Genomic DNA, 14697 nt, shown 5'->3' with positions numbered 1-14697 from the left:
TTCTCTGGATGGAAGGCAGGAAAACAATTTGCACCAGTCCAATGGCTTATAACTCCAACAAATGTATGTGCTGAACACTCTCCCCAAAGGACCAAAGCTATCTCACCTGAAATGACTAGACATTCAGGGATAGCTTCCCCGTACTCAAGTTCTTCCTGTGAGACAAGACAATCACTGGAGATCCTCAATGACCATACTTAAAACACAGAGGAGGTCCGATATCTCACCAAAAAAGTCCAACAAATGAATGCTTATCAGAGAGAAAAATTTCATAATAGACTGCTTGAGCCACTGGAGAGAATGTGTTCACAACTGAGCCTGTGGCACCTGAAACATGTAGTTAGCCCTGAGGATCTACATGATCCGCCCGCGGCTGATTTTGCCGCGGTGGGAACATTCTCATGAGAAAGGTGCGAACAACCAAAGGTTTGCTGGGTTACTGTGAAGTATAATGAGCAGGGTGTTGCGGGGGACACCCCCGCAGCCCTCGCGGTCTTATATTTTTTTTTAATTTACCTGCAATGCTACCACCAAAGTTTCAAACTTTTGGTGTTCGACCCTTTGGTGGTAGCATTTTTAGAACTTTTGGTCCTTGCGGACCTTTATTGTCGGTAAAAAGGTACAATCCCGGCCCAGAAGGCCGAGAAAGGCAGAATCTGGCAGCATGTACGTGTTCTGGAATAAGGTGGTCATCAGGCAAATGCTGTTGTCACTCTACTCAGAGGGCCTGAAGGGAGGGCCTTGCCCAACAAAGTCTGCAGGACCACTCCGATGAATTGGAGCCTCTGCAAAGGTGTCATCAGGACCTCTGAAAGTTCAGGTAGATGCCCAAGCGGTGCAGCAGTCAACAAGTGCCCTTGAGATGATAAAACCTGCTCTGAAGAATAGCCCCAAAGTAACCAATTGTTCAGATAGGAAAAGATGTGGGCCTTGTCCCTCCTGAGTCGGGCCGTGAATGCGAACATCAGCTTGGTGGAAACACAAGATATGGGGGTAACGGTAGCACCCTGAAATGGTAAGTATTGCTGCCTACTATGACCCTCTGGAATCTCCCTATGTTTTGGGTGGATTGGCCCGTCAAAATAAGCATTCTAGAGGACCAATGAGACAAACCAGTCCTTGTTCTGTAGAGCCTGGAGGAACTCTCTCAACCCCATCCTGAATTTGTCCTTCCTCATGAACATGTTTAAGACCCAAGGGTCCAGAACGTGATAGAGGCCTCGCCTCTTCTTCAGCAACATGAAGCACCGGGAATACCACCCTGACTCCAGCATTGAGGTAGGCACCACGCCCACAACCCACTTGACCAAAAGCAATGCCCCTACCTCCCAGAGATCCAGCACTGGGTTTCGGAGAGAAAGCAAAGAAAATCTATCTGGGAGCTTCTGGGGAAAGGCGAGGCAGTAGCTTCTCAGAACCAGCTGCAAGACTGGAACATTGGAAATAGGTCACCTCCATTACGCATTAAAGATTGAGTTATGACCCCCAACTGGAGCAGCATGGGAGGTGAAGGCCTCAAAGAAGCTTCAAGGAGGAAGGAATCAATTAGGATGATCAAGACTGACCTATAGACATGCCACTTCCTCTTACAAAGGCATGTACACTGCCCTTTAAGCAGTTTTTACTGGTACCAACTGTGTATTTCTGTCAGCAAAAGATGTGCAGCGTTGGAAGCCCCAAAATCTGGAACCTCAACCAAAAGAAGGGGTTGTGTCAGGTTAATAAACCACCAAACCCATAGATCTGGCAGTAACTCTCAACTGAAACCTCTCAACAGCCTTGGCTCCAAAGAGATAACACCATCAAACAGCATACCCAGTAACTTAGATTGCACCTCCATTGCGAACTTCGAAGGTTTCAGCCATGAAATCCTAAGCATCACTGATGACATCCCCCATGGAGCATCTGACACAATCAGCTGCATGCAGGCTGGCTTGGAGCACCTCACATGCTGCTTCATTTACATCACTCACTATGTCTAGTAACCCTTCAGGTATTTCACGTTTGGGCAAACGCACCAGGGCCTCTGACACTACCAACCACAAAACATGATAAAATGTGGCCACACACAAGAAGTGTTAATCGGTTTCAAGACCATCATCCCCAGGGATTTTGGGGGAGTAATCCCCCAAAATAGAGGTTTTCCTGTCAATTTAAGGCCACACTCTTTGTGGTATTCAGCCTTTCATGGAGTGGATTTAGATATAGAATCAGAAATCTGTCATCTAATGAGAGAATTGAGTCATCGATAAGGGGCATAGGCAGACTGCAACTAACTGGGTAAAGTAGTAGAAGTGTCAATCGTAACCAGGGTCGGAAGCAGGCGCCCAACCAGATGATTCAAGCTTGCAATCAGGTGACTATCCTACCAAAAGTCTCTGCTGGCCAATCCCAGACAGTGGGCTCCATGACTGCCATCGACATTGAGTCCAAAGCCATGCCTGTCGAGGTTTTGGAGAAAATGGCTAGCATTTGATTTTTTAATTCCTTCAATTCCTGTCTACAGCATGCTTAGATGTAAAAGAGTAAAGGTGAGCGTCCAAGAAATCCTCCCTCTCGTCTATCCTAGATGAGTGCCCCATCTTGTTTTTATGGGAGGAGGAAGAAGAAGAAAGGTGCAATTTGCTGCAGGAATGTGTGCGCTTCCAGGACTTGCATTCATCCTGCCTACTGTCTCTTCTCATTTACCCTGGGTTGGTTCCTCTGTCTAAACCTCTGAAGGCTTCGGTGAGATGAGGCAGGTGATTTAGAGGAAGCATTCCTAATGCCACATCCGCTGCCCACTCCCTAATGTCCTTGGTATTCATAGCATGACATGAGCAGTGTTGCACCATATCATGGGAAACCCTGAGACAACACAAAAATGCTGTGTGGGTCAGTGATGGACATCTTTAAGTCACAATCCCGACAGTGCTTGAGGCCAGATGACTTGGGAACAGACATAGTGGCACAGCAAAACATTCTTTGTAATATAGTTCCTGAAAGAGAGCGTGCTGGATGTATTATGAAAACAAACTGAGACACGTCCACGTTCGGAGTCGAGAAAGTCAAGTTTCAGATTCAACAGGTCTTGAGCTACTCTACGCCTCTTGGTAAAAGTTTCCGATGACAGCCTGCGCTGGAGGATATCTAGAGGAAGAATCTGTGGGAGATGCAATCCATTCGAATTATAAAAGGATTTTATTCTGTGGCTAATGTTTTGCCCCTTCCTTTCATCTAGTATGCCCAATATTAAGGTAAAACACGACAGTTGTATTTATTGTCTTTGAAATTTCAATTTTAATACATACTGCGAGTTAAATAAATTTGGTTGTTTTACAATAAACCATTCTCACATGAGTGTGCTGTATTTATTTGGTTGAATATACATTCTAATATGTTTAAAGAAGGGTGCCTTGCAAATCATTTGATTTACCCAAGTTAAACAAAACCCAACACGTGTTTCAAGCTTAGCTGTTCATCAAGGCTTGAATGTGTCTCATAACATTGCTCTTATTCGTACTGATTATCAGTCTATATGCTCATCTTTGTGGAGAAAAGCACCAGACTGGTTTCCGATTGGACCTTATGTAGCAATTTAAATAGTTTTATGTTGGCATCATGGGATGCGCTCTCCTGATTCCTTTCAGTTGGCCATATTTTTGATTGGAGGTTTCACTTTAATGGGGGGGGGGGGGGGTCAAATCCCTATTCTCACAGGGAAGGGGTCAACTCTGGGGAGAAATGACAAGATCCCGTTAATCCTCACAGTGTGGCGAAATTTGACCAAATCACCCTTGTCCTACACAAACTACATTGACTACAACTCCAAACCAAGATACTGTTGATGACTGCATGGATCATCTATAAAGCAGGCACAACAGAGTGTCTAGTGGCCAAGTGTCACATATCTGGTGGCACACGCTCTTCGAGCAGCCAATCGACCAACCGGTTTGAATCAGAACTTGTCCGCAAACAATCCTTCTCTTGTCACACACCACCCGCTGCTGGAACTCAATCTAGCAATCGGCTCGGAATGCCCCAACAATTCTCCAATTTTGCAAATCTCTCAAAACACTGCTTTTTCAACAACACCTGATTATGGACTAATCGGAAGTGGCTACTCCTTCATTTAAGAGAGCAAGTGTCTCTTTTTGCCAGTCCTCTGGGAGGAAATCAAGGATAGGGCCCAATTTATACCAGAGGCCCCAGTCATAATGGGTGAGGATACCCATAAAGTTTGCTGCTTTGAGGGTGACAGCGGCCGTGGAGAGGACTCTCATCCCAAATGCATCGAGCACCCTGCCCTCCTTTTTTCCGGAGGTACCATGCAAAGGGAAAGAAGAATTGGTGGAGGGATTGCACGCTACGCCAAGACAACTGAATCAGGGCAAGGTTGGGTATGGAGACATGGGGTGAATTCTGGGGCCTATTACTTCTTCTCAAAGTGATCTTCTTCAGGTGGTGCAGAGAAAGGGTTTCTCATAACAAGCAGACGGCCTTCCCAACTGCCTTCCAGAACTAGAATGGGTACTACAGACGTTCTCGTGGATTCACACACTGTAATGTTTTGACACTAACCTGTCTCGTGCAGCAATTTACGAGGCAATTGGGGAGTCCCCTGAGGCCCCTAACACCTCCCTCCTCCCTAAAAGGGAAACAAAGGGGTGTGCAAGGGATCCCAGGGAAACCCTCCTGGGGGGAAAAACCCTGCTGGAACGGATGAGAAGCTGGATCGGTCGCGTCTCCGCTGGCTGCAGCTCCTCAAGATTTACAGGATTAACTGGATCTGGTCACTTTACTTCGGCGAAGTCCTAATTTAAAATAAGTAAGCGAGAGATGAGAGAAAGAACTAGGTACGAGAGGAATCAATATAATGATCGGGTAAGTACCTAATTTGTCTGGAAGGGGGGGACCATCTGTGGACTGCGGAACGGGAAGGCTAGGCAGGATGGTAAGACTGTAGAAAAGAGTAGAAAAGAAAAGGTAAGCATAGGTATGAGGGATAGAATAGTAAAACCCCCTAGTTGCGAACTCACGTAGCGTCTGTAGAGCGTAGCGACGCTCTGGGCTTCGGCTCTGCTGGACCATATCCGGAATCCATGAGAGAACGAGATGACATCAGAGGACATCTGACTTGTGAACGTGAAAACACTGCACCGTAACCCAGAGGATGAGAAGCCATCTTGGAAGAGGGGAAAACGGCGAGTGCACGCAATCTCCAGCGTTGCCACAGGGAACGCCGGTGCCAGCTAGCCGTGACACACACTTCATAAAGCAAACCTTCCTTTTTGGTTTCCTCAGAAAGCAGACCAAATAGATTCACTGCCTGACACACAAGGGCGTGACATTTTCATCGGGGGGAGGGGTGATCCTTGCTAGGCAGATAAGCTGGCTTGCCGTCCCCTGGCAGCAGATCATCAAACTACTCAGCCGAATCGGTGTGAGGATATCCCTCAGTAGGAGAGGCTGCTTCATCGTTGTCTGTAAGGTTGACTGGTGGAGGAGGAACCAGGATCCAAGAAGTATGTCCAGATGGTGTAATTAGCCCTTGTTCTACAGGAAGGGCACAAGGGCCATGAGGAAGCAGCAAAGATGGGGCAGGGAGCCATTGTGCAGCCAGGACAGCAAAGTCTACAAAGTGGAAAAGATGTCTCCATGTGGACATCACTAAGACCCCGAAGGAGTAAGGGTTTGTAAAGGTCTTGGAGGAGGCTTAGATTGAAGAGGAGCCTGTTGCGAAGGTGCTGCACTGGGAGATGGTTCCCAACTAGGAACATGCTTGAGCCCTGTTGGTGGCAAGGGAGCACGTGGGGGCAGCATGATGGCAGGTGGAAGCACCCTACAGTGATCATCATCTGTTAAAATTCCAACCTGGATCTCAAATGCTGCAAAAGGTCTTCAGGTATGTCCATACCTGGGCGAGAAACTGCAGGTGGCACATATCATGTCAATGAGTAGAGAGTGCGGCATACAAGTTGGCCTGGCAAGGAACGACAGTGCAGACAATGGATCTCGAGCCTGTGCATCCCGTCTTCTGGCTGTCTATGGTGAGGCATAAATCTTGGCAGAAGACAAGGTGGTCATAGTGGTTGCACATTTTTGCACCATAGACGGTGTCATTGACGAAGTAGTCGTTCTCTTGACCGTCAATGAAGTGGTGGTTGGCGACGATGGGGACTTGGCCCGTCCATGGGCTGTCGACAAGTTAGTCAACGAGCATACAGAGCAATCGTCAATGTCGCGGACGAATGTCGTTTATCTGAGACAGAATGCTTAGTAGACAAAGACAGCTTGGATGAAGCAGCAGTCACTGGAATGATTACAGCCAATGCAGACAAGGACGTCCATGAAATTGTGGGTGAAAGTTTGAATGCTAGGGCTGCTCCATGTCCCTTTTTTACTCTCTTCCCTCAGGAAGACACCTCATGGGTCCTCAACCTCTGACAAGGGAATGTGCTCAAGGGGTCTTCTGTGCTGCACAGAAGCATGACTTCTGACAGAGACCAAGTCAGAGGTCCCGGCACCATCATCCAACCAAGTGACTAACATCCTGTGGTGATCTTTCTGAGTCTTGGAGAAAAATGACTGGAAAAAGTAACATCCAGTCATTTCATGGTCTGGATACATTCCTCATGAAGATCATCGACATACACATTTTTTAGGCGACAAGTCGAACAGGTTATTATTCTGTTTATCTGCCATGGTGCCACAGTCAAGAACTTTTGAAGGCCATGATGGAAGAAGCAGGAACAGCTACCTGGATGCGAAGGAATTGACCAGAATTCGACAGCTGCAAGTGAAGAAACACTCCAGAACCAAATAATGAAGCTCATGAAATTAAAATTGAAGAATAAAGATGAAATCGTTGAAAGATTGTAAGGGAACTTCCGAGGACTCCCAACACTGAACATGCAGTGAAAAATCTGAAGATGGCCTTCAGGGCTTGAGCTCAGGGGGACCCGTCTATTTGCTGTGGGGCAATATGACACAGAATTTATTTTATTATTTAGTTTATTTCTAAAGTGCTGGAACAAAAGCCCTGAGGCACAAAAGTGCCAAGACTAAAAAACAACAAAAAACATACAAAAATCATGAGGGGAAATCATAATTTAAGAAGACATTGTAGTTCTCTAATTCATTCAAAAAGGAAAGTTTTCAGTTTGTGTTTGAATATGGAGAGCCTAGGGCACATCCTCGGGTCGGGGAGGAGGGGCATTCCATAGTCGCGGTGTAGAGGTTGCAAAGCATCTGTCTTTCACCAGCGATAATCTTGATTTAGGGATTTGCAATAGACCCGAGTTGTTGGATCTTAGGCTGTGTCTGCCTAGTAGCCATGTTAACTGCTTTGAATGGTAAGAAGGACCATTTCCAAAAAGGCACAAATGTGCAATGCATAAGGTGCGAATCATAACCCTTTTTGCTATAGCCAGACAATGTAGTGATCTTCGTGCTTCCGATATATGAGTTTTATGTAGCCCTACCACAACCCTCACTGCATTGTGTTGAACAACGTGTAGGCAGTTAAGGTCTCCTTTCCCTACACCTAGCAGAATACTAGCACAGTAATCCACATGGCTGCCAATGGTTGCCCTAGCCAAAGTGGCACAGCTGGATGCCTCAAGAAACTGCCTAATTTGTGCCAGAGGTTTAATGTCATAGGAGGAATTTGACACTAAGCTACTGATATGTGCCCTCATGGAGAGTTCTTGATCGATAATTATTCCCACTGTCTTCACTTTCTTGAGGGTGGGTAATAGGCAATCTGCAATTTGGAAGAAGGAGTAGGTCTGATCCAAATTGCACAATTTAGGGGCAGTGCCCATGATCATAATCTCTGTTTGGAGTTTTTTAAGGCTAAGCCATTGTGCAGGAATTAATTTGATTGTAAGTGGCGTTGATGACCTCAGCCTCTATGATGTAATAGCCAGTACGTGGGAAGAGACACAGAGTGTCATCTGCATAGTTAACATAACTAGTACCTTCCGCGTGTAGTCGATCAAACAATGTGAGCATAAAGGTACTAAAAAGAGTCGAGGATAGACACAATCCTTGTGGCATGCCACAGGTTAATGCATACCCCTCTGACATGGCATCCTTATCGAAAACCTTGGGCGTACGGTCTAAAAGGAATGAAAGCACCCAGCTAGCTGCTTCCTTAGTAAAGAATGCACAATCTAAGTCTGCTAGCAAGGATGGAATGATCTACCAGTTCAAAAGTGGCAGTGAGATCCAGAGCATCAACAACGAAGCATTACCCTTATCCATATGTTGCAATATGTTAGTCTTTAAATCTAAAAGAGTTGATTCAGTGCTATGTTCACTCCGAAACCCTGATTGCTTAGGGCCCAGTATATTATACATACTCAGGAAGTCCTGGATTTGACCATGCACAATCTTATCCAAGGTCTTTAGGAGAAAGGGCGAGTTTGTAATCGGTCGATAGTTACCAGCCTTACAAGGATCCAGCAATTGTTTCTTTAAAAGAGGTGTGATCCATGCATGTTTGATAACCATTGGAACCGAATTTTCTCTGAAAGATGCATTTACAAACTTTGTGATAAGAGGGGCAAAAGACGTACCACATGATTTAACCACTGAAGCAGGGCAAATGTCACGACTCAAGTAGACCACTAAATGACAAGTAGTTTAAAATGTAAAGGTAAACTGCTTTAATATTAGAGAGGATTCCCAGCCTGTCGACCGGGAATATTCAAACAGCATGTGAATCTATGAAAGATCCAATGTTGGATACATACATTATTACACCCGAGATGCTTTTTGGTATGTAGAGGACTAAAATATAAATCTGCCTTAACGGTTTAGCTGTAGTTCCAAAACAGCAGCAGCTCAGCACCCACAATTAGAGGGGGTGCTATTTGAACGTGGCTGGCTATATCCTCCTCGATTCTGTTATGCCGAGGACGTGGTTGGCTACAGCCTGCATTGTTAAGCACTTACTGATAATTTATAGGCAACCCAGATACATAAAACAATGATTTAGTTGTATTGCTTGATTGTAAAGATTGATATACTGTTACAAAAATCACTCCAATATTATTCTCCATTTTCCCGATAGTTGGCCCAGTTTCGATTTAAAGCATTCATAGTTTGTTTATTAACACAAGTCACTCACACCTTCTACAAGTATGTTCAAAAAGCATATCTACTTCACTCTGAAAAGGTGGTTTAGTGAACAGATTGTTGTGCTAGCATAGTCACTTCTTTCTGGGCCCTCAGTGGTATTTACCAATCCGTCCAACAGTTTCCATTTTTCCCACAACCACTTTTGATTGTTTTTATTTGACAGTCATGAGAATATATGAGGTAAACATCCTTGCAAATAACTGTGCAGATCTCAGAAAAAAAAGTTGTTGCACAGCCAGAACAACTCGACACTGGAGACAATCGAATATTGTTTACCCCCTTTAGTTCCAAAAACATCAACTTCTCACAGAATTTGCAGGCACAAATAAACGTATTTGTTTATTTGTGAAGTTCTATACACCACCGCATTCAGAAAAAAAAGTTTGTGTGCCAACAAAGATGTGGAGTGGGGGATCGTCAAGGGTGGCCGTGAATTGGTCTAAAGCTCAGGGTAAGGATCCGGGGGCATGGGGAAGGTGTTTAGTAAATGGTAATATCATTCACAGACGCCAAAGATACTTAGTTTTTCTTGAGTTCCCAACTTTGTCATGTGAATCATTGCAAGGAATTCAGAGCACCATTCAATACTGCACAATGCCCACTTTGTCTTCAATTTTGCATCATTGTGATCCTATGATCCTCTCCACATGTACAGAAAAATGTATCAAAAGCCTGATCAGTCTACATGTTGAGAAATGTCAATACATGCTTTGCTACACAAATATGACAATGCAGTGTGGGGTGATTTTTTTATTTATTTAAAAAAACTGTTTAGAAATTGACATATTTTCACTGGACGGCCATTACCAACCAAACCGTAACATCTGAAATTGTGTGCATTTTTCAGTGTATTATTTTCAGGCGATAGCACTGGATGTTCCATCAATAGTCACCAAGGTCTTTTACCTTTATAAGGCAATCCAGTGTGAAGATATGAAGACGTGATTTTTTATTTCAGTGGGAAACCTTGTATAGTTTTTTTCATTATGAATACGCAATAATGCATACAAAAAATAAGCTTGAGTGAAAGCATATCCACGTCAGGTGACAGCCCCGGCCTGTCACAGAATATAGCCCTCTGGGAACCGGATGAGGAAGCCGAGGCCTCATCCGAATTTCAGTAGGCTTATGAGTAGGATATAACAGGGTGCACCCAGATAAATAAATGAAAAGCACCGGCACATCAATAAAACGGCCATATGCTTTTCATGGCATGTATGAAGCGCAGGGAAAGGAAGGGGGCCTATAAGCACAGCAGCAGCAGCACATGAAAGGACGTGTGACCCACTGAGGTCATGGCACCACCTGGTCGGTTGGAGGCACCAGGCAAGCAGCCTAGTTGGGGCGTACAGTTATTACAGTATCAGCAGACACCTTCTCATGTTTTATTGCTGTTGTGGAGCGGGGTGGATTTCTGTGGATGATAGCATTGCTCGTGACAATGGATTTTATTAGAATAACACTAAAAAAAGAAGACGTGTTTTATATGCATTACAATAAAACCGGCATTCACAGGCACAGATACAATGTCGGGAGGTAAGCTGAGAAGCGCGCTTATGAATCGTGGGGGCATAGGAAATGAAACCAGGTGAAAAAAAGGGTTCACTTTTACTTACGTTTGCTCTTTGATCCACTGATTAACATTTGCAACCACTAACTCACTTTCCTGATGGAGGCGACTGCTGTCAGTTCGTGCTGCTTCCAGGGCCCGGCGCAGGGCTTCCAGCTGTGGGTGCAGACACATCAAAGCATGTGATGGACTCCCTAGAACACGGCCTATCTGGAATACTAATAATAGTCTGTACTACTTGTAAAAAATCAAGTCATTTTTCTCTACTCCGTCAAATAATCAGGCTTTTCTTGTACATGCTATTAATTGATTCAATATGCCAGAAGGAATGTCGGATCCTTTCCCACGCTTCACGTTTAGCAGTTTATTATAACATGCACGGGTCTACCTCCAGAGCTCCTTTTAATTCAGATCAGATTTGTTTCATAAAATCAAGCCGAGCCGCAGCAACATTTTTTTTTCTCCGTTTGCCGGAGTTCAGAAGCAGAACTTTAGCTTGCACTTCCTTGCTGTTGAGAGGGGGCTTTGTTCAAAGGTGCTTCTAGAATCCTGGCTCCCTGCCTTAGGGACAGTGGAGAATGGCTGTGCGAGGGCATACTTTGGCAGAGCTGAGCTGCCAGCAAAGCATGTTGAACCTCGACTGCCACGGGAATTGATGGCGTGCCCAGGTTGTACATCCACTTACGACAATTACATCTTCTACAAGTGAGAAGAAAGCTTCACAATAGTCTCTTTTTCACGCGCTAACCTTTCCTCTGCTGGTTCGCTAGACCCACATGACCCCGCCACACACGCAAAGTACTGCATAAGTGGACTGGCTCTTGCAACGTTCTCCTACATAATGGCGCACCACTCATTGATACGTTCTCTTTCTGATGATAATGCAAGCGTCTGGCCACAGAGAGGCTCATTAAGAGCGCGCTGTTCCAACTTAGAGCACTGTGCGAAATAAAGCGCCAATGACGTTTACAAGTTCAGAATGTAATATATCTTTGAAGATTGCGCTTAAAAGCCACTTACAGAATTGGTGTGGGTAAAAATGTAATGGAAGAGACAATATATATCTAATTAAAATCAAATCAAAATAACATGCTCTTGCCCTTCTGAGGACCATCTGTTATGCATATTAATGTAACAGAATAGATAATGCTAATGCACGATGCAATTTTCCTTTTTTAAAAAGGTCCTTAAAACATTACCATGTATTATTAAAATGTCAGTTACTTTGCCGGTTACGTGGACAAAGGAAAAGTCAAGCGGCAGCATTGCCTGCTGTGGGCAATAGGACACTGCAAAGGCTTGCTCTATGAATCAGGGCACTCGGACACAAAAGACTACTCCCCCACCAAAGACAGGACTCACTTATGTGGAAAGGGTGTAAGGGAGGCCTCCGTCTTATTGCTGCCTTGCTTTCAAAGGCATTTGCTTTATTTTAGTTGAATTAAGCATTGCACACTCGGTTAATCTCTTTGTCCAAACCCCTACCACACTTCTCTGACCCCAAATGCACCTCAACTATGCACCATGAGAATAAGAGTATGGGGCAGCGCCCGGCTTCTTACACTTTACTACACAGTATTTCTGTCCCTTGTAAACATATATAGAAAACAAGACCAGTGCTATCTGTCAGTTACTAGGTAGAATTGCGGACAGGAGAGAGATGTGCTAGCTTGAGGAGTCTGGCTGTTGGTCGGCCATCTTGTTAAGCGCGCTTTTGTTAGGGAGCGTCGCCACGCTGTCAGAAACTACATGGTTTACTTCACGCAGCTTTGGGCCCCGCTCATGGTGCACGTAAATGGACATCACTTCTGTGTTACATTGTGAAACAGCCAGCAAAGCGTGTTTGAGACACACCTGGGCTTTGCACTGGCATCATTTATATAGCAATGGTTTCTCAAACCACTTACTTTCACCCCAGCCCTACCCTACAAATAATAGCACTGCGGCAATGCTCTTGCAATTCAGGAAGAAACTCAATCCATCACACTTCATCAATACCTACATTCCTCTCAGGCATCCCACTGCCATGGTCGGAACATCCCATTCCAACTAGCATAGCCCCCTTGCCTGATATGTTACCACAACAGCATGTACAGTCCTGCTTTGCTTTCTAGCTAGGCTGGCACTATACAAAACTCGACACACAAATACAATAACACAAATTCATACCTCATGCTGTGCCTCATCATGTTTCTTTTCAGATGCATTTAACGCATTTCTTAGATGCTCCACCTAAAAAGAAAGAGAGATACATGTATAACAATATGTGTAGGACACACTGGTAAGCAACATTTCGATGTAATGTGTGCACTGAATGCAACTATGCAATCATCTATCAATATATACTCCACATCCCATGGCACAGTGGCCCGCTTAAGGAGTGCCTTGACAGAAGCAGTTGAGGCTCTTACATATTTGCACACATTGGTAGGGGTTTAGTGACAATGAAAACATAGATACAATTAAATCAAGTAGCCAACATGTGGCAAGTTGTAAGACAATAAAAGCCAATGCCGGCAATATTTTTCTACCATCTCCATAGCAATTAATTAATACGGATCTCATGCTTTCTGTTAATCTCTTACATTCCCATTAACCCATGAAAACGTGTTAGGTTTTGGTACTGTTCGGCACTGTTTCAATATATTGCCAGAGAGTACCCTGGAGTGTAATTCTTATTGTGCACACCTTTGGATTGGAGAGGGCAGTGTGGACCTTGCTGTACTGCAATGCACCTTTGAACATCTAGATCTACATTAGCGTAACAGAAGATAATGAACTAGTAATGGCAAGAAGCAACAGAGACAGTGAACATAAAAACAAACAGGACTAGCTTTATATGACACTTAGTATAATCATAAGCCAAGGTAAATCATATGGCAAGATTTCATATCCTGATGCAGCCATGAAATGCTTGGGTACATTATTTGCCCAGGTTGCCAACATGCCCTGATACTGCCAGTATGTTCCGGATCCCATCTAATATGCCCGGTGTGAGGAACCTGAGGCGTTTCTCTCAGGTTCTTCTCAGGGATAATTGGAAAACACAAGCAGGGAAAATGCTGGCAAGTCAGGGTATTCTTCTCTTTCCGGAGAAACATGTCAATACTCCCCTCAATCTTTCCGGAAACCAATAAGAAATGCATTCTTTCATTTCCATTACACAGCAATTCCAATTATTCCCTCGACAGACCCCCAAACTATTATTTTATGTATTTTACTAATTCATTCCACAAACACTACAACTCCCCGGATTCTCACCCTTCCCAGTTTACCAACCCTCCTAGGTTGAGGAAAAATGAACGAGGAGACAGAACAAATCCCCATAGGAATACAATGGCTACTATGACTCCCTATGAGAGCCCACCACGTTGTCCCAATTTTGAGGCCAAGCAAGATCAGGCAAGCAACTTTGATTACACACACCTTACTTCCCTTTCTCTTCCCTATAGGGATTAAAGGCAAGCATGAAAGGACACAGGGAGCGAGGCAAAACTTAATACAAGGAGAAAGTCGGCAAGACCAGGGAGGGTTGCAATGAGGGAAGCCCCCTTGACATGTAAAGACCATTACTTTCGTGAACCTTGGAAAGTAAGAAACCGAAGACCAGGAACTAAGGCTGATTAAACCTGCACAGTGTGTCGGAGGTACCCGGGGCTCTCCTGCGTCGATAACCAAGGCGGGGAGGAGTGATTGCTGCTGTTGTACTGTCCTTGGCTCCTACAACAAAACAGCGTCAGAAAAGAGAATGATACCAAACCAGCTTGCGTTTTGAACCAAGTTTGCAAGTGGCAACATTGTGTAAAGAGAACAGTGTGTGAGGCGTCTGGGATGAGTGACGCAAATACAATTGGAAGCCAAAGGAAATAATTGAACTTTGTAACTGAACTTTGGGATGCCAAGAAAAGATACCATACACAGGGCCTCATCACGACCTCGGCGGTAACCCTTAAATCCGGCGGTAGCGCTATTACCGCTGGATTTAAGGGTCTGCCGAATCA

General features: G+C 44.6%; 1 protein-coding gene across 2 annotated transcripts in view; it reads right to left on the bottom strand.

Annotated features, from left to right (window-relative positions):
• Window positions 1-14697, bottom strand: part of LOC138497642 (polyamine-modulated factor 1-binding protein 1-like) — a 2990269-nt gene that overhangs the window by 1159992 nt on the left and 1815580 nt on the right. For both annotated transcript variants that reach the window (XM_069621237.1, XM_069621238.1), the window contains 2 exons: window positions 12866-12928; window positions 10743-10852 (listed from right to left, as the gene is read on the bottom strand). In XM_069621237.1, coding sequence (XP_069477338.1) covers window positions 10743-10852; window positions 12866-12928 — 173 coding nt within the window. The remainder of the gene's footprint in view (window positions 1-10742; window positions 10853-12865; window positions 12929-14697) is intronic.

Source organism: Ambystoma mexicanum, chromosome 5q (assembly GCF_040938575.1).
Source record: "Ambystoma mexicanum isolate Mex_15411 chromosome 5q, UKY_AmexF1_1, whole genome shotgun sequence".
Taxonomy (NCBI): Eukaryota; Metazoa; Chordata; class Amphibia; order Caudata; family Ambystomatidae; genus Ambystoma; species Ambystoma mexicanum.
This window is presented reverse-complemented; position numbering and strand designations above follow the sequence as displayed.